This window comes from Egretta garzetta, unplaced genomic scaffold (genome assembly GCF_000687185.1).
Source record: "Egretta garzetta isolate BGI_Z169 unplaced genomic scaffold, ASM68718v1 scaffold862, whole genome shotgun sequence".
NCBI lineage: Eukaryota > Metazoa > Chordata > Aves > Pelecaniformes > Ardeidae > Egretta > Egretta garzetta.
In genome coordinates, this window is record NW_009258965.1 from 26171 (window position 1) to 46214 (window position 20044).

At 45.1% G+C, this 20044-nt stretch overlaps 1 protein-coding gene across 1 annotated transcript; it reads left to right on the top strand.

Moving 5' to 3' along the window:
* Positions 1-7: 7 nt before the first annotated feature.
* BLM (BLM RecQ like helicase) lies at positions 8-19384 on the top strand. Its single transcript, XM_009634608.2, has 21 exons — positions 8-232; positions 1409-1598; positions 2049-2170; positions 3430-3562; positions 4572-5317; positions 6190-6366; positions 6785-6898; positions 8234-8238; positions 8308-8421; positions 9168-9266; positions 9355-9503; positions 10337-10443; positions 11228-11388; positions 11884-12079; positions 12517-12707; positions 13714-13861; positions 14238-14437; positions 15268-15460; positions 15899-16021; positions 17279-17486; positions 19174-19384. Exons 4-21 carry the CDS (start codon positions 3468-3470, stop codon positions 19349-19351), a joined length of 3204 nt encoding a protein of 1067 aa, XP_009632903.1. The 5' UTR covers positions 8-232; positions 1409-1598; positions 2049-2170; positions 3430-3467; the 3' UTR covers positions 19352-19384.
* The last annotated feature ends 660 nt before the right edge of the window (positions 19385-20044 follow it).

Sequence of the window (20044 nt, forward strand, 5' to 3'; positions counted from 1 at the left end):
CGGGACCAGCCGCTTGGCTCTCCCGGCACCGCGGGCGATGACGCGGGGCCTCGCAGCCGCGGCGCCCGGGAGGCCTCTCCAGAGCCTGACCAACAACCCTTGTCGCAGCAGTCCCTGATCTGTCTTGAGGACTCAGCTCCCTGCAGCAGCAACAAGGCTGTGGGCAAGGGCCGTTGGGAGAATTTATCTGCTGCCGTGATTTTGGATGATGACAGTGAAGAGGCCCACCCAGGTAACAGTTTATTTTAAAGTACGGGTGAGCTAGAAGAAAGTATGTTCCTGTTTGCACACAGAGGGCTTGGTTTTTCGGCAGTCGGAGGGGCCTGCATGCTCGTACCTGACCAGCAGTCATGTATACGTGGGTTTTGTTTGGGTAACCCCGGCTGGTGGAAGTGTGGGGTTGTAACCAGTGAAGCATGGTCTCTGTGGCAGAAACAGCCACTGGTCGCATGGGAGTGTTGGAGTTGCAAGACTTCCCATATGGCGTTCCAGAAACGAAGAGTGATAATCTATAGGGCTGGTAGAGAAAGAAAAGCACTTTTAAAATTCATACAAAAGAGACAGAAAATCCTGTTATGCCTAAATGTAACGATGAGAAATATTAAACCAGAAAAAGATACCTCGCTCAATTTAAAGCAAAACAAACAAACAAAAATGAAACAGAAAAACCTCTGTTATGACCCAGAAGTTCGTGACCGTCCGTCAGGGTGCTTCCTTGGCAGCTCTGGATTCCTCCTAGCTTCTCTGTTTTATGTGCCTTACCTGTTACATTTTGAAACTTTTCATCTTTATTGGTGAAATGAATGTGCTTGTGCAACTGAATCGTATGAAACGTGTTCTGTGGCACTGCCATTACGTTCAATGGCAAAAGGATTTGTGGACTGTATTTTTCTTCTTAAGAATATTTTGTTACTTTTCCCCCCTCTTTCTCTGAAATGAGTTTTAATAGGTTAATGATACTGGCCTTTCTTGGTGGGATTTGTCACGTAAGGCACTGTACATGTAAATTTACCTTCTAATTCCAGTGTAGGGACTATGCCTGTCAATGAGTCCACACTCTTTTTAAACCAGTGTCTAATATAGTGACAGTTTTCTATAAAATCTCTCATAGGAAAATACACCTCTTAAGTTTGAAGAAGCTATTTTTTTTTTCTCTTCTGACAGGGGAAGGTAACCAGAGCCAACCTATATAAGTTTTCCACTTAATAGAGGGTTTGTGGGGTTTCTGTTGGTTTTTAATGGGGATGAAAATGGGAGCAGTAATTTTTTTTTTTTTTTCCCTTTAAAAGTCAGAAGCTGTGTTAAATGAGTGTTCTGAATTCTGGCTAGTAACTTTTTCCCTCCGTTCAGGTCTGCTCAGAATGAGCGCGCAGTGTTACCCGACAATATTAATACGCTTCTCTTTCAGCTGCTCATGATAAAAGTGGGGAGAGCCAGAAGCCAAGCAGCGCTGAGAACAGCAGCCCCCCAGAACTGGACGAGGTCGATGTCGAGCCGTTCGCAGGCACTGAGCTTGAGGAGGCTGATTACTTGGATGTCATTCCACCCTCCCCTGAAGAAGAGCTGCCTACGTTCTCACCTTCTGTAAGAAGCATTAGGTAAAACAAAGTTCACTGATAAAAGTGTCTGTCTGCGGGGTGATTTTTAAAAGTACCAAAAAAGACATGAAACGAGTGCTTGTTAAAAAGCTCCAGGTTGCCTTGGTTGCCTCTGCTTGTCCTTGGCGGTTGACAGCTGCTATTAATGTTTTATGAAATGCTTTTTGGTTTGTGGCCAATGTTTAAGGTGGCTTTTGCTTCAGAAAAAGCAGAATTATTTTTCCTTTTTGTAGTGTGAGGGGAAAAATAATTATTGACACAGGTCTCTAGGCGCTGGCGCATAGGATGAGTGACAAACTGCGCAGCTACCTGCGTTTTACCTGGCTTTTCAAAATGTGTTTATCTTTTACACTCATCTTAAGTGCTGTTATCCTGAAAGAGAAACTTCTCTTGTGGAAATGTGTCGATTTGCAGCTAGTTGTATTTTAATGACCCTTTCTTTTAAATTAGTAACACTTGTGAAGAATCTCCAGCTGGTGGAAGATCCACAGCGAGCAGCGTTGAGTCCAAGCCCGGGGAGGCTGCCACAACGCAGCCCGTTGCTGACAGCGATCCTAGTGCGGAGGATGCAGGTACACGAAACATTCTGAAACTTTATGCCTTAGATTTTGGGGATTCTTTGCAACTTCTTGTGCTTCTGCGTATCCCCTGTATTCTGAGAGCATTAACTAACAGAGACTGATGGCGACGAGGAAGCAGGGGACAAGAGTCTCGCAACGGATTCTGAGATGTTGCGTACACGTGGCGTAGGCTTGGGGGTGTTGTCTGATCCCGATTCTGGGTTTGTCAGTACCAGCCCGGGATACCACACAGGCCTCCTTTTCAGAACTTAAAAGCACAGATTGACCAAATCATTCCCGAAGTCGGCCACAGCACACGGGCGTGTCACTGCGAGCTGGCGCTGCGTCAGCGCGTCCGTTGGGTTCCCACAGATGCTGGCTTTGGCAGTGGCGCAGCTAAAATGTTTCTGACTTTCACTTGCAGAATGCAAAGTTACTGAGTGTAGGTGTGGCCAACCTGGCTCTAAGGCTGCGGATCTTTCCTCTCAAGAGATATATAAAAATGTAGCTTTTGGTGCTGTTCTACGGTGCCATTTAACATTTTGGCTTTATAAATGCCCAGAGCAGTGTTTTCATGTTCTATGTCTTAATGATGCTGTTCCGGAAATCCGTTTGGTCATGCTCCATCTTGCCATGCTTTAGTGCACCCACGGCAAACTTGTGGTCAGCTTGGGGCGTTAGCTGGTGCCAGGAGGCACCCTTCTGCCCCCAGGTAATCTGGAGTCGGGCGGGTGCAGCAGAGGCCAGAGGTTACTCTGAGGGATCACAGCCCTGGCAGCGGCAGTGTGAGGTCCGGTGCAGTTCATTGGCAATATTTGGATGTTTTGCCATGGTCCTAAATTGGGAGGGGCAGGTCTCGAGGTGACAAACGCTGACTTTCATGCGTAGGAGGTTTTCTATGGTACTTTCTAGGCTGGAATTCCAATGTAATATTTTGATAAAATGTGTTTCAGTGTATTTGGGGAGGGGTGATTTGAGGTAAGCAAAACGTAAACTTGAGTGGTTTTTGGAAATAAGTTTGAAAGAACTGTGACAAGGTTCAGAAAACGTGTAGAAATGGGTGATTAAAAGGCAAGGGCAAAACCACGTAGACTGGCTGAGTTCCTGCACACAGAAGCACTTTCTTTATGCGAATGGACTTTTTTAAAATACACCGAAAGTAAATTATATAGACTTATGTGTCATGATTTACTGTCTTTTGGGAGAGTGATATCGTCTTATTCTAATAAAAATTAGCAATACTGTATGCTAAAATACACTCCGTCTAACAGACAGGGGCTTGCATCCGGAACAGCAGCTCTTCGGCGTCATGGATGATATCTGTAAGCTGGTGGATGCCATTCCCCTCCATGAGCTTAAGTCTCTGTCATGTGCAAAGGAACTTCTCCAGCAGAGAGATCTCAGGTACGCTCTCATAAGCAGCCTCCTGCATTTCCATGCTCCGTGTGAAGCGGCGGTGTGCCTGCAGGTGTCTCCATCGCACTGAAAAGATGATGTGGAAGGATTTTTTAAAAGCTTAAATTACTGACCGAATAAATAAATAAATAAATAAAAATCCAAAGAACCGCTGAAATTATCAACAATCCCAGTGTTCTGCCAGGAGAAAGAACCCAGTTCTGCGTTCAACCTGAGGCATAGGTAGTCCCGTACGTTTTCTCTAGAGGTGCCTGGCACCAGATGCTTCCAAAACAGCAGGGTGACGTGAGATAACCTGCGAGGTGTCATCCTGATTTCTAACCAGAGGCACTAATTTAATATTCCCTCTGTGAGACTTGCTGTCGCTGACTACAGCAATTACAGCTTCTCCTGATACCCACGTATTTGTCATCTTTCAATCTGGTGATGGCTGCTGCAGTCTGCTGCTTTCACTTCTGCGTAATCTGATGACAACACGTAAAGAAAATATTGAGATTTGGGATTTTATTTTGGTTTTTTACTGGACTGGGCCCACGTGCTTTCTTTGAACGTTCTCAGTAAAACTGACTTACTCTATTTCCTCTTGTTACTGTAGTCAGGAATAGTCTTTAAAAAGTTCATAAAAATATCATTTGGTTCAAGCACTTTTTTATTTTTTTAACTTCAGGTTTGTGCCTTTAAGGGGTTGGGGCTTTTCTTGTGCCCTGCCTTGCCTGGATCAGTTCCTCGCTATTAGGAATTCTTTTACTTTATGTCTGCAGAGAAGATGCAGTAATTTTGTAATTATTTTGTGCAACTGAGTTCTGGTATTATTCTCCCTTCCCTAGGTTTGTTTGAAATATTTTTAAAACATGGTGACACAGAATATGATGTATGTTAATATTTTTAATAGGAGAGAGACAAAACTGTTCAATGTGTGTTGTAGATCTTGATAAATCATTGCTTGTGACTAAATATTTCTCTTTTTCCTTCTTCCTTCCTTTGCTGTCTCTCCTAGGAGAAAATTACTGGCTAAATCTGTCCCTTTGAGCAGAAGTAGCATAAGCAATGCTTTTGCTAGAAACTGGAGGGCATGTGTGGAGCAGAGCCCTCTCGCACGTCCTGGTACTGCTCTGTCTTCTGGCCCCAACTGGAGCTTCAGTTCCAACAGAAACTCACCGAAATCCACAAACCTCCCATCTGTGCTTTCTGGAACTGTTAATTCAAGTGATTTTTCTACCAAAAAAAATCAAACTTTGGAGACCTCCTATGCTTCAAAGCAAAGTATTGAGGAGATCACCTGCCCGGAAACTGCAGCACCATCATCTTCCAAGGATAATTGCAAAGCTGGAGCTTCCCTCAGCCTGCTTTCCGAGATGTCCCTGGACAGCAGCTGGTGTGAAAAACCAGGGGCGAGGAACGGTGGGAACAGTCGTCCGCTGGCGCGGCCTCTGGCCAGCACAGCTCTGAAAGGTCAGAGTGAAGCTCCTACTGGCATTCCCGCGGGAGGTGGTGTAGGCATGAATGACACAGACTTTGACATTGATCACTTTGATATCGATGATTTTGATGAGGACTGGGAGAATCCGGTGACTGTTTCGGCGCCCACGACGCCGTCTACGCCATTGTATCAGCACGTGAGGGAAGGGCCGCCTGCCAAATCGCTGTCATCGAAGATACTGTCCAGAGCCAAAGGACCTGCTCTTGTACTGAATCCTGCTGCGCCAAAATCAAGCTTCTCCATGGCAACAAAGAACAGTTCAGGTAAATTCATTAGGATTACTGTCTTTCCCTTTTTAATTTTTTATTTACTTGTTTTTAAGCTTAATGCCAAGTAACTCACTGTAGATTACATCTGTGCCTTTTGTTTCTGTGGAAATTCCTGTTGGTTTCTCTTTCCAAAGCCATCTTCTGGTTTGGTTTTATTTTCCTCCAAGCGATGCTGAACTTCCTGGATATTTATTTGCCAGGCAGGTTGCAGGCTGCTGGGAAGGTGAAGCCACTAAAACTGGAAACGAGAATGTTTCTGTGTTGAAATTAAATAATGATTCTGCAGTTGTTAATTCAAAGCTGTACAACAGTTTCAGCTGTTTATGCAAACTGTTCAAAAATGGGCACTGGTTGAAGCAAACCTGGTCCCTCTGGGGCACGGGGGTCGCTGTTATTTGTGGTTACTGCAGGTAAAAAGAGAAGTGAAACCGTTGCACGTTTCACCAGCTGCTCTGTCACGGGTTCAGCTGGCACCTACCGTTGGGAACCCATGAACAGGGATCCTGTTCGTAGTCGTTTGTGGCAGAGATGAAGTTTGCTGGTATCAGACGAGGCATTTCATACAGTCAGGGGACAGAAGCTTGCTTCCAGAGGTGTGCACGGAGTCGAAATTCACACTTGAGCTGGTCTTAAATTCTAGATGAATGCAATTTATTTATTTATTTATTTATTTTTTAGTAAGTCATGATTTGAGTTTAAAAGGCTTAAAGGGTGATTTGAGTTTAAAAGTCATGATTTAAGTCATGATTTGAGTTTGAAAGGTTTAAACTGGTGGCTAAGCCATACTTGAAGCAGTTTTATGTCGCAAGAGGGGTAGCGCAACTGGGCATGGTAACTTACTGCAAGTGTGTTTCCTTCGTCTGCAGACCCGACGGTTAATAACCCTGCCCTAGAACGGCTCAGGGGTATGAAATTTTCCCATTCTGAAGAAATGATGAATACATTTCACAAAAAGTTTGGTCTCCACTGTTTTCGGACAAATCAGCTGGAGGCCATCAACGCTGCTCTTCTGGGTGAAGACTGTTTCATCTTAATGCCCACCGGTACGTATCTCCAAGCGCCACGCGGCCGCAGGCTTTTGCGGCCTGGCCCACCCTTGAGAAATACAGACCCAAAGCTCCTTTTGCGAGGCCCGTGATAAACTTTTCTCCTTCTCTGTGCCTTTGTGGAGGTGGCGATAAATTGTGCTGCTTGAAAGCTGCGGCAGCAGGATTTCTGGACTTTTGTATGCACGGTGGTGTTCTGAATGAGGCGATTGAATTTCTGCCCTCCGTAATATTTCATGTGATAACTCTTCCTTATCCTACGGGTACCCTATTAAAGGCAGTAATTGGTAAATTTGTTTCTGAAAGTGCTGTAAATGGGAAGTAAGAAATAGGTCTCCCCTCTTCCCTCTGCTCCACGCTGTCTCCCTTTCCTCTTGGTATCTAACATGCGTTGTGTCCTGTTGGATCCTCACAGGCGGGGGTAAAAGCTTGTGCTACCAGTTACCAGCCTGTGTCTCTGCTGGAGTCACTATCGTTATCTCTCCGCTGCGGTCGCTGATAATAGATCAAGTTCAGAAACTGAAGGCAAATCTGAAATTTTACAGTAAACCTTACGTGTCTCAAATACAAACTGCAAAAATTGATTAGATGGAAACCGTAAAAGGCACACTAGGTGGTCTAGGAAGATCTAAACTAGATGAGCTAGAATATCTCGGCAGTCTAACCGCCAAATTGACTGATGCTTGTGTGTATTTGTTACCGGAGCTTAGTTTTCAAGTACAGGTGCCTGATTCTTAGATTCTGAGAGCTGTACTTAGACACCCAAATAGGAACAGCCTGGCTTTGTGGCAGCAATAAGGACCAACAGCTCCTCAGCTAGCAGGGTTCTGGCGATGCTGAGCATTTCTGGAAAAGTAATACACAGAGAAAAGAAACGCAAGTGCGGAAGATGAGTATTCCTAAGCCTGATCACTTATGAACTGCTTTCGCCTCCCTAGTGTATTACTGAGATTGAGAGATTAGGGAGACAACGGCGGGTAACGCGCTTTAGGGCAAAAATACAGAGATGTTTTGGGGTATGGGACAAAAGTGAGTATGATGCAGGGTTTTGAAGTGCAGACATTCCTTCCCTCATCAAGTACGGCTTCAATAGTCTGACTCGTTGTGGCCCTCGCATGTGTCTGCCTTTTGGTGACTGTTGCACAGCCCTATGCTCTGGCCACGCTCTTTGCTCTGTCTCGTGCTGTGGGGTGCCGTGGCTGTAAAAGCTGGCTCAACTCTCTCCGTGGCTCCTGGGGATTTGTAGCTGCAGGAGGAATTTCCTCTGCGGAGCTGCAGCTGCCCCTTGCAAGAGGAAGAGGAGGCAAGTGGGCAGAATTGGCTCTGCCGGTGTGGCCTACTCTCACATCGCTTTTGTCCTCAGGATCCGACTCCTCTGTTACTATTCAGCATGAGTAGTGAGTTATGCGTTCAGATTTAATATTGAATTGCTGCTCCGAGTGGTATTCAGCCTCTTCTGATGCAGTGCTGTTCTGTTTGTGGGCGCTGTTGTTGGGGGTGGTATCATGTCTTTGTGCTTCTTGGAAAGTTTGGTTTTTATCTTAATATCTCTGTCTTCTAAATTCAGTCTCAAAGTTACAGTCTGTTGAGCAATAAACAAAGATCGTGTCGGCTCTCTTGACTGGGAAGAGCATTCAAAGAGAGCAGACAAATCCCCTGAGTCAGCTCTTGCTCTGTTGGTAGAATTGGGAGCAGAAGAACAGAATTTGGCTTACAGCCTTTTGGTTTTATCATTAGACAAATTCTGCCATGTCTACGGTGTGGCGGGAGTCCAAATGTTATCTACAGTGACAAAAGAAGCCTTGGAAATGTTATGTTCGCTGAGGATAGTAACTGTGTGTACTTTTTTAATCTGGTTTATAACTAGATGTAGGACTGTATTTGGAGAAGCTTCTGGTTTGCGCATAATAAAATTTAATATCTTTTTTTTTAATATAGATTGCTGCAACATATCTAACTGGTGATAGAACGGATGCTGATGCTTCAAAAATATATATGCAACTGTCAAAAAAAGATCCTGTAATAAAGCTTCTGTATGTTACTCCGGAGAAGGTCTGTGTTTAATTTGAATTGTAAAATCACGGAGGCAACACGAGGCGGATTACAATGAAGTATTGAAGGGGAAACACTGAATTTAGAGTAGGCTTTTGGGGGAAAAAATGTGAAATATTTTTTTAGATAATTCAGTAAGACTCTGTACAGTTGTAACTAATTGCAATCCCTAATTAACCGAGAATGAGAACTCGGTATGTCTGTACAGTCTAAATTCTTAAAACAAAACCCCCCTGCCCATCCATTTCAATATGTCTTACTACACATTAGTGGCTAATTGCTGTCAGGTAGCTATTAACATCTAGACTACTATGAGTAGGGTAATACAGGGGGAAAATATGTAACTGTCAAGGTAATAGGCGATTGCCTTGTACTTAATTATATGCTGCCTTTAAACATGATATTGTTCCACAAGAGCTGTGTAAGAGGGGACTGTTTAGTGAGCCCGTTACGCTTCTTTCTCCAGCATTGTCCCTCCCTGTCCCTGTGACCTGAGCCCTTTAAGCTTGCTCAGACTGGGCACTGCTGGGTAGATGATCCTAGAACCTCGCAGTAATCCCGCGCCAGCTGCTTCGTTGCCAATTGAAATGAAGCTGGTTGCAGTTTTCTTTATGCCTTCGAGCTTTACCTGTGCGGTCAAGATTAACTCTGCTGTACAGAGCAATTGCTGCTGTACTCTTAGTGAGGTAGGGTGAGGCTTTGCTCTGTTAGTTTGCTTTCTAATGCCACTGTGGGTGTGTACCTAGGTTTGTGCAAGCAGCCGGCTGATGTCAGCCCTGGAAAATCTCTACAACAGGAAGCTCCTGGCGCGTTTTGTCATTGACGAGGCCCACTGTGTCAGCCAGGTAAAATCCTTGATCCGTTTTTCAAAATGGCAAACGACTTCACTGGAGCATCTTACTCAGCTATGCTTAACTTTTGGTTTTAAACTAGTGGGGTCACGATTTTCGACAAGACTACAAACGGCTGAATATGCTCCGCAAGAAGTTTTGTGCTGTTCCTATGATGGCTCTTACTGCCACTGCTAACCCCCGAGTCCAGAAAGACATTCAGAATCAGCTTGAGATGCTAAAACCACAAGTGTAAGTTGCTCAGCCGTTTCCTGAAACGATTTGTTTGTGCCACAGAAATTTTGAGTGGAAAACTTAGTAAAGTAGGAAAAGCATCACAGGTCTGTCTGAACTACGGACGTAGTGGTGTCTGAATAAACGAGAACATAAGCGTGGCACTTCATGCGAGTTATATGCAAAATATTGAAGTAAGAAGAATAAAAACCTTACCAGACCCTTCCTTGCACGTTGCAGGAACCTGTTTAATAGAAAATCGTGACATTTTTCTGTGTCACTAAATGCGCAAGCTGTGTTTTAGGGTGCGTTTCATGAGAATGCTGGAAAACTGAGAAGCTGGAAGCTTTTTTTAATTAGCATTGGCAGTAACATAGATAATGAGGTACTGCTGGGCCTGGGTTGTGTTGTCGTGTTTTCATGTTACATGATGGAAAAATAGTGTTCTGTTTTGTTGAATTTCTTCTTTTAGGAAGGTATTTCAGGGTAGGAGGAGGGAGGTGACACTATATTTTGCAGATTTGATTGGTCGAAGGTAGATGCAAGTATTTGAAAGGAAGACGAAGATGAGGCAAATCACCGTGGGCCTGTTTGGTTTATGGGCACTTCTGCCTTCTACACAGTGCCCCGTAGCTTCGGGTTTTTTCACAGACACAGGAAAAATGTGGGAATTTTAGACCTAAAGTATGGGTGACGTGAATCTCCATGGGCACAGTGGAACAATAATTCCTTTGCAGATTGGGCAGAACGAGCAGTAGTTAAGCTGCATTTGGGACATTCCAGTCAATACCTAGCTTGCTGAAAGGATCGCTGTGCCCATAAAGCTGACGAGCACCCATGAACTGTTTCAGGTTTACAATGAGCTTCAACAGGCATAACTTGAAATATGATGTGTTGCCCAAGAAGCCAAAGAAGGTGGCAATGGATTGCTTGGAATGGATTAAAAAATACCATCCACGTGAGTACTGAGCAGTGTAGTGTGCTTGCGTGCTTTTTTATTAACTATGTCTTAATGCAGGAGAAGCTTTTATAGTGCTGTAAACCCCCCAAACTTGTGCCTTTCTGTAAGCGACTAATGTATTTACAAGGAAAACAAGTTGGGGGCAAAATGGTGTTATTGATAATGGGAATCGGATTTATGGGCATGCTAAAGTTAAGAGTTCAAATTAGGACGGACAGTAAATGATGGTAATGCTCTTGAGTAATCTTCCTGGAGGTTGCCAGACCTCTTAGCATCGTGTCTTCAGAGTATAAATGTCATCTAATTCCCCTACGGTTTTAATTGTTTAATTCTGCTGGTCTGCTTCTCTGCGGTTCCCCTTGAAGAGCTCTACAGAGAATCCTGCCTTTCCAGGCTCTCTCTTGGAGTCCTGCAGCTCCTGCTGCTGGAAGTCAACTGCACCAAGCTCCCTTCATAGCTCCTCTAGCGCTGTAACCTAGTCGTTACTAGCTGCTCTCGCTCTTGATTTATCTGGTTCTTTCTCAATGTGTTTTAAAGCAGGAAAACATCTCCTGATTCCACCTTGGCAAAAACCCAGGAAATTGGGTGAGGAGAAACTAACAAAAATATCTGATATGAATAAAATCACTTTTCTTTATTATTAAGCAGTTATTGCATTACACTTACCAACCTCTCCCTACTGGAGTAAATGTATTTGCTTGACAGCTGTGACCATTCAGCAGGTGAAAGGGAGTAAAGCTGTGTGGTAGCACAAGTCTCTTTTTTTAATATATATTTGCAGATGACTCTGGAATAATTTATTGCCTTTCACGTCATGAATGTGACACGATAGCGGCTATTCTGCAGAAGGAAGGTCTTGCTGCACTTGCCTATCATGCTGGCCTCCCTGACTCCAACAGAGATCTTGTACAGAAGAAGTGGATTAATCAAGAAGGATGCCAGGTAAAAGAAAGGCAGCTGGGGGGGAAGTGAATGGAGTTTGGAGCACTTTTATCCCTCTTGGCCTAGTAAGTGAAAGTGAAGTTGTGTAACGTTATTGCCAGGTCGGATGTGGTGTTAAATAACTGATCCGAACAGATCTGCCGAAACCCTTTAGCCATCCTTTTACGGGGAGTTGTACAAACAAAAGGCTGCGGCACCGCACCACGGTATGGTACTGCAGGAGGTAGGAACCGAGCAGCACAGGGCTTCTGAAACGGCTCTGGGCATGCTGCTGAGCTGTATTTGAGACTCAAATTCAGAGTGTTCTGTTGTCTGGAATAGCTCTTCTGAAAGGGGAGGTGGTTTTGCTGGTTTGTACACGCCTTGCAGCGTTACAATTGAAATTCTGGGTCCTGCACAGGTTTGTAATCCTGATCGCCTCTCTTACTTTTGGTGCAGTGTGCTGCATGGATAACATTCATAACTCTGTGTAACCAATTACTATTTCTTTCCTAGGTTATATGTGCAACAATTGCCTTCGGAATGGGAATTGATAAGCCTGACGTACGCTATGTTATCCATGCTTCTCTTCCCAAATCCATAGAAGGTTACTATCAGGAATCTGGCCGAGCTGGACGGGATGGTGAAATGTCTCACTGTCTGCTCTTCTACAGCTACAGCGATGTAACCAGACTTCGAAGGCTAATACTGAGTGAGTTCTCATGTTTGGAACCTAATGGAGATGACATTAAGGAAGCTGTGTAGTTGCTGGGCTCTGTTTCATCTAGGCAGGGCTGTTCTCGCTTACCAGTGCCGTGTACTGGGCCACATGTCACATGGCATTGTAAAGATGGGGGCTGTGCATCTCTACCGGGATGCTTCTCTGTAATGAAAGATTTTTGTCACTTGTACCTAATTTCAGTCAAACCCTTTTTGCTTCATACATATCCATCTCTTGCTTCTTGCCATTCCAGTCTTATTTCCCTTCTCCATTCTTTAAAACTTTAGAGGTAAAATCTGTCCTAGGTCAGTTCTGTACTGACCTACTCCTCTCTTTAAGCTTAAAGCTTTAAGTTTTGTCTGTGTGATCGTAGATGAAAATGCAGAGGTGCAGATTTAACAAATGCAATTGAATTTGTTGCATTTCAGTGGAGAAAGACGGCAACAGCCACACGCGGCAGACCCACTTCAACAACCTGTACAGTATGGTTCACTACTGCGAGAATGTAGTTGACTGCCGGAGAATTCAGCTTTTGGCCTACTTTGGGGAAACTAATTTTAATCCCAACTTCTGTAAAGATCACCCGGAAGTAATTTGCGATAACTGCAGTAGAAAGCAGGTAAAAACTGATTTTGCATTTCGCTGCTTTAAAAAATGGTTACATGGCATCTGGGAAGGCAAACAGAGAACATGGATGAGATGTCTGGTATTTCTGTGATGCTAGATGCTTCGAATTATTTTCAGGGTTTAACCTAGGGTTAGAATTACACAGATTATCCATGGATTTATGGTGCTCCTGTTTCTGTCGGAGGACTGGTGCGGTGTGAGGGTGTTCCTCAGTGCCGACCTTCTCGGCTGCGGTGCTTGTAGGAGGCAGGAGCTAACGTAAGATCCACTGGAACGGCTGTGGGGAAATCCCTTCAGCTGCCTAGTCTGGTGTTTCCAAGGTAGCTTTGTGCTGCTCAAGGAGCACGAGTGCCACTCTAGGAGGGGTACACTGCTTGAGGCGGCCCAGAGATCAGGATTTGTGTGCCAAGGATTGAAGCAAACTTGTTAGTGCATGCAGGAGTCGAAGGGAAGGCGGCTGTTGAAGCGGGCAGGGAAGGGTTACGGATCTCTCTAAACCAGATCAGTTTTATACCTGATAATATTCCTTCTCGGTCCTGTGTTTGAAGCATTACCTTACACAGCTGTAATTGTAACAAAATTTGACTGGAATAATGTGCATTCAGCCTAGTCTTCTCGTTTTAACGCATATTGGAAATAAAAATTCTAGTGCATGGCAGCAGAATAATTATGGGAATGCGTTCCAAATGATGTACCTTGATTACCGGTGTTCACGCAGCAATCTTGCAGCTCCGTGTATAGAATTAACACAATAGAGGCTGTATACCATCAGCTGGTGCATATTACTGCATTTCCCAGAGTGTTATCAAACCCAGAATTCCTGTGACTGTGGTGTCTCACTGTGGGTGTACTAACCATAAAATCACTGTTTCTCTGTTTGGAACAAAATGAATTCCTGACTGGAAAAAGCTCCATAATGAAAACCAAGGTTGTCAGTAACAACTCGCATTAGGACAGAACCACGTAATGTTGTTTCCTAATCAAGTCTATTTTCATAGGATTACAAATCAAGAAATGTAACGGAGGAAGTGAAGAGCATCATAAGATTTGTACGAGAGCATTGTGGACAAATGGGACGAATAAGTGCGAAGAGAAATACAGGTTCAGGAAGATACACATTGAATATGATGGTGGACATCTTCTTAGGCAAGTACTGTTCTTCCAGAAACAGCACCTACGGAGACTTGGTGCGTCAGTTCCCAGCTGAGTGTCAGGAGGTGTGTGCCATACCAGCAGTGGTTTCAGAGAAGATTTTTGCAGAATATTTTGCAAAATTATTCTTCCCAGGAATCTCTTTGTGGTGAATGATCCAAAATAAATGAGACTAAAGCTCTAATCCGTTTCAGGTTGCTATGGTGATAATATTAGTTTTCTGGTGGTGCTTGGAGTTTCTGGTGCTTAAACGTGGTTTTTTTTATGTGCATAGACTATGGAATACTCTTGGGAGTTTCCCATGGGTCTGTAAGGACATGGCACGTGGGCTTTCTGATCTCAGGCTAATCCCGTGATCTCTGTCGCGCAGGTACAAAGAGTGCGAAGATTCAGTCTGGAATATTTGGGAAGGGAGCTGCCTACTCACGCCATAATGTTGAAAGACTGTTTAGAAAACTGGTCTTGGACAAGATTCTGGATGAAGACTTGTATATCACAGCTAACGACCAAGCGGTAGCATATGTGATCCTGGGAGAGAAAGCCCAGGCTGTGCTGGATGGATCGATACAGGTGTGTAATGGTTTGGGTTTTTTTTAATCTAATGTATTGTTATAAGGGATGTGCTACAGTTTTTGTGTAGCGTGTGCCCCAGGGGAGTTTAAACGTAGCTGGCCTACCAGCTGAAGTACAGGATCTAATCTTTAGCAGATGCAGGGAACGGAATCCCACAGTATGATTTCTAGTCCAGTATTCTAAGAATAATGTTGTGAGGCGAAAGGTGAGCTTGGGAGGGTGGGAGAGGATTAAATCTTTCTCTTCTCCCCCCATCCATCTGATTCCAGCTTGACAAGAAAGCAAAGTTATGACCAACACAGAAAAGCTAAGGAGAAAAGAAGGAAGAGTGCTACCTTCTCCTGCATTTTCTGCTCTATTTTTTTCCAGTCATTGGTGAGCTCTGATGGAAAATGCTCTTCAGGAAGGTCATGGAACCAGTCCCAGAATCGCTTGAGGCAATGTCTCCTCTGCCTTAGTGCGGTGTTTGGAGGAGAGAAGAGCCCTCAGCATTAGACCCAGTGGCCTCTGGTCAAAGCTAGCTGTAAACTGGGTTCTCGGGATTTTTTCCCTGTTTCATGTATACTCTGCTAGTTCTTTGTGGAAGAAACTTAGGGGTGGTTGAGTAGCCTGTTTAAAAACCCAAAACAAAAAAACCCAATACTAACAACAACAAAAACCCAACCCCCAAAAAAGCCCCCCTTAAAAGTGTATACTGGGTAAATAGCTTTTTTTTTTTTTTTTTTTTTTGTGGCCACCCAAGAATACTTGTGTTATCCGTCAGTCTCCTACTGGCGGCTCTGCAGTAACTCCCCTGGCAGAAGGGATTGACTGGCTGGCTTTTACAGGTGGAGTTCCATGAAACAGAGAGTGCCAGTGCCATCAGAAGGCAAAGGGCTTCCGTGGCGAAAATGTCACAGCGGGAAGAGATGGTGAAAAAGTGCCTCGGGGAGCTGACAGACACGTGCAAAACGCTTGGGAAAATCTTTGATGTGCATTACTTCAATATTTTCAGTACTTCGACTCTAAAGAAAATAGCAGGTAATGTCAGGCTTTTGTTAGGTGGAACCCCTGTCGGCAGGAGACTGCATGCGCAGTTGTAGCCTTTTCCGGCAGAAAACCTACGGTTTCTAACGTTTTGTGGGAACGGGTTCAGGTGCATGCTGCTGAGCGAGGTCTGGGGGGGCGGCTGGCACGGCACGGGTCGCTCGGAGCTGCAGCAGGCCCGCTGGGTAAGTGCAAGAGCCACCCAAGTTGTCACGCTGCAAAACAAACTTGGAGGTGTTTTCAGAGAAAACTAGGTTTTGTGCTAACCAGCTCAAAGCCAATCTGCTAGAATAAAGGCTGGCTCCCTTAAGGACGTGACGCACAGGGCGGCTCTAGAAGGGATTCATGTCCTCCGGAATACTCTACCATGATCCCTCTTCAAAAAATGTTCGTTTGTTTGAGGTGCCTGATGGGTACTTTGTTACGTTACAGAAACCTTGTCGTCTGATGCGGAGGTTTTGCTACAGATTGATGGTGTCACAGAAGACAAACTGGAAAAATACGGTGCAGAAATAATTAAAGTGATGGATAAGTACTCAGAATGGACCATACCAGGTTTAGTATGCTTCGTACCACACTGTGTACTTTCCTGCCTAGTACCCTTCTCTCCTCTCTTATCAGGAGTTTCACTTAAAGGTTACCTTGTTATAAATACAAATAACTAATTCTTGCAGTTTAATAATTGCAAAAAGGGAGCAATTGCACACTTTCAGAACATACAAAGGCCTTTGCTATCTTCTTGCTAGTTAAATTCAGCATGTCTGTGAGAGACCATAACAGGGAAACGGGAACTGAGCAGACTGCTCTGCTCCTAACCTGTTAGTTACTGGGATTTATGTAATATGCTCGGTTATCAGGAGAGTTCTGACCCTAAGGTTAAAGGTCTTGCACCTCCTGCATATTTTTACACCCGCACCCACTGTGTATGGGATAGCGTTGTAGCCTGGCAGATAATCCATAGCCACTACCGTTTGGTTTTCATAGTAACTGGGGTCAGCAAGTTCAGGTCTTCACTGACCAGCCCTTGCTCAAATGCAAAGACCTTTCAAAGCCAGGCGTACGAAAGCTATCGGGTGGGAAAGGCAGTATTTTACAGTGCCTTTGCACAGCTCTGACCTTCTATCTGAAGTTCAGCTCCATGGAGAACTGAGCCCTGAGACCAGTAAATCCGGTAACTTCACGTGAGCGTAGCACGTGGCCTATGTTGTGGTTAGAATATTTAATACAGCTTGGCGATCAGATCAGACAGCGGGGCCTGCGGTGTGGAAGTGATGCGTGCTTGCTTTTAAGGAGGCCGTGCTTTCATACACTGCAGTGTGAATAAATGTGTGGCTGAGGCTTCTGTTCTACTGCCTGCCCAAAGAATCATGTCCCTCTTGATCATGACTGACCGAGGAGCTCCCTGCTCTCTGAGCCTTCCGGTGTCTCCTGGTGCTGTCTTTAAAAACAAGTGTTGTATTTGACTGTAGTAGTTATGGTATATTCCATTACTCTTTCCAGCTGACGTGGGGAAGAGAGCATAGAGGCAGAAAGCCCAGGGTTACCAAAATAGTTTAGACAAGGCGGCAAGCTAGAGAAAATAGAACTGGCCAGTATTCTTCTCTGTCATGAGATAAAGCTAGGCCAGAAGGCAGGTTTGGTTCACACCAGCCTGTGAAGCACATTTAGCTGCGCCTGGAGCATCACCAGGGTGAAGGCAGTGCAAAGGGGGAATTGAGCAGCCAGGGCAGCAGCTTTGGCACGGTCTGTGTGTTCTGGCTGGCCCAGGCAGTGTTGTGATGTTGGTAGCTTTAACTCACTGTCTGTCTGTAGAAGATGCTGCCTGCCAAAGTGTGGACGCAGCTACGGGCAGCACTGGCACGCCTCAGAGTGATGAAGAAGCAGAAGATGCAGTCAGGACCTCAAGCTATTTTTGCAATAACGCAAACCAAAGAAAGAAAAGGAAAAGGCCGCCAAACTTCAGAGAATCAAAGAGGAAAAAGACAAGCAGTGGTGGCAGCCAGCAGTTTCATCCCAAAGGGTACGTTGCTTGCGGTCACTTCTAACTTTTCTTTGTCCAGAATAGCATGGTGATGATCCTGGAATTGCGCTGTTGTCCTACTGCATTTTCTTGACTTTAAGAATGGCATTAAAATTATCCGGTACCTGCTAACAACTGCTCTGCTTTCTGGTTTTCTAGCATTTTCTGTTTGAAAAGCTCCTGGTGAGGAAGGCTATTTAGCAGTTGTCCTCTGTTTCTCACTCTTGACTGCCACAAGCTGAGGGGTGACGCGAAGTGTCAGCGTGCTGCCGTAGCAGTTATTAGCAGGCTGGCTGCATTCTCGGCTCGGAAATGTAAAGATGGCTCAAAACTTCGAAGATTTGATGGAGTATTTGAACTTCAGTTCCCAGTCCCTTGTTAATTTGGAATTTCTCCCTCTGATTGTGCCATGCGAGGCAATGCCTGCCTCAAGACCCCAGCGACTGGATCCAGGAGCCTGGCTGGTCTTGAGCTTCTAGGGCAGATCCACCACCAGACTGTCATGGGTGATGGAGGAGCCAGGCTGGGCCTCGTCCTTTTGAGTCAGGGACCTTATTTTAGCAGTCCGTGCAGTTGTTAGGCTGGTAACTTAAGTAGTAGCAGTTTGTGCTTCAAAACATGGGTTCTAATCACTGCTGCAAGGGAATGAATGAAAAAGGAGAAATGGTTGAAAGAATTCTGCCCTCCCCAAACCGTCTTTAAAAACAGTGGGGAATGACATTAGAAAGCTTGAGCAACGGGCTCTTATAGTTTATATTATAGGTTTTATAGTTGTGCTTTTTCAACGTTTGCTGTGCTATGAGCTATGAGCTTGCCTGGCATGAAAAGGAAGTAAATTAAAGTTGTCGGTGCTGCGGGCTGGTCTGGTTACTTAATCCCTCAGCCTAGAAATGTTACCTCGCTCGGTGTATGAGACAGAGGACCTGAGGTACAACGGAGCAGTTATGTGACCAACCCACAATTTGCATTTCTGAAATAATTCTTGGGACGGGGTTTTGTTCAGTTGGAAAGCGTCACAGAAGTCGCGTTATCCCTCAGCTGGGAGGTGCTCGGCCTCTGGGAAGAGTAGCTCTAAAGGGTACTCAGGTGCTCTCCAAAACGTTCCGTAAGATCCCCACCCCAAGAGTCAGGCCTGCATTACAGAGGCGGTTGGGTTTTATCGGTGTATTAATTACTTACATTGTACTGCTTTGATTCATCATCAAAGAGAAAACACGCTCTGCCTTATTAGAACTTGCTTTCTGCCACTGTCCCTCCTTTCCGAGGATGTCTCCTCTGCCCTGTTTTTCCTTGTTCTGGTCTTTGCTTTCTGTAGCAGGGAGCAGTTCCCAGCGCAGTGTTTTCCTCCCACCCCTTTCACCTTCCCATCTACTCAAATATTAGTTGTTAAAGGCTGTTGACCCCGAAGTGTCACTTAATGTTGATCCTCTAATTGGATTAATAGGAGTCAGGTGGGTTCAGCCTGCTCTGTCCCTGTTTCAGGCTGCTGCTTGCCCTTAGGCAAATGCCAGAGCAACAGCTACACTTGATTTACATTTCAAAGGCATTTTTGCAGCTGTGTGTATTTAAAAAAAAATCTTTTAAAAATGAAAGCATAGTCTTCTGGCAAATCCAGCAGTACACCATGGGGTAGGGAATGGGGCAAGTGAAGCGGGTGTCTGACACATACCTTCTCTCAATTTTGCAGCGGTTACAGCAAGTACAGAAGGAGCAAAAGGCCGTTTAGCTCAAACGCTTCATTTGGCTGCACTTCGGCATCGTACACTGTTAGTGCCACGCAAGGAGCTGCTGGGAGGCTGGGGATTATGGCACCGCCGAAACCCAAAACCAGGCAATTCCTTCAGCCTTCGTATTCAGTGTTGTAACTAGGACAATGTAAATACTGTGTAAAGCAAGCCCTGAAGATGTAATCATTGTTTATTAAATTTTTGTTTCATTTGCTAAAACTTCTGAGACTTGTACATTTGTCAAGTACAAAACCTCATTAAATAAATGTGTTTTTTTTTTTAACTCGGGAGTTTATTTGGACCCTTCTTTCTACTACAAACAAATAGAGTTCTGACTGGTTCTAGAAACCCTGCTATTAGCGAAAATAATCGTGGTTAGCCTGCTTTACCCCCGCTGCGGGGGACGCTTGAGCCCACATGCTACTGCTGGCTACTGGAACTGCGCATCCCAAAGCTGTGGTTGCCTCTGTTCTCCCTTGCCAGCTGTGGGTTTTTTTTTTTTCTTCTGAAAATGTCAGCCTTGGGATGTTCACCTGAGACAGAAAACATAATTAACGTTTGTTAAGTTTCAAATTTTATTCCCCAGATACCCTGGCGTCACTGTGACAGCGGGTCGTGACCCACCTTGCGAGCCTTTGGACCGTTACAATTAATTAGCCCCGCGGTTACAAGTGTTGGCTTTTCCCCCCCGAGCACGCCTGGGGGTGCGGGCGGTTGTGGAGTGAGGCCACATCGCTCCTGGCCGCTGCCTGTCACCATCTTGGGCCCTGACACAGCGGCCCTGGGGCACCCAGGCGGGGCTGGACCCCCCCGGGGCTGGGCTGGGCTGGG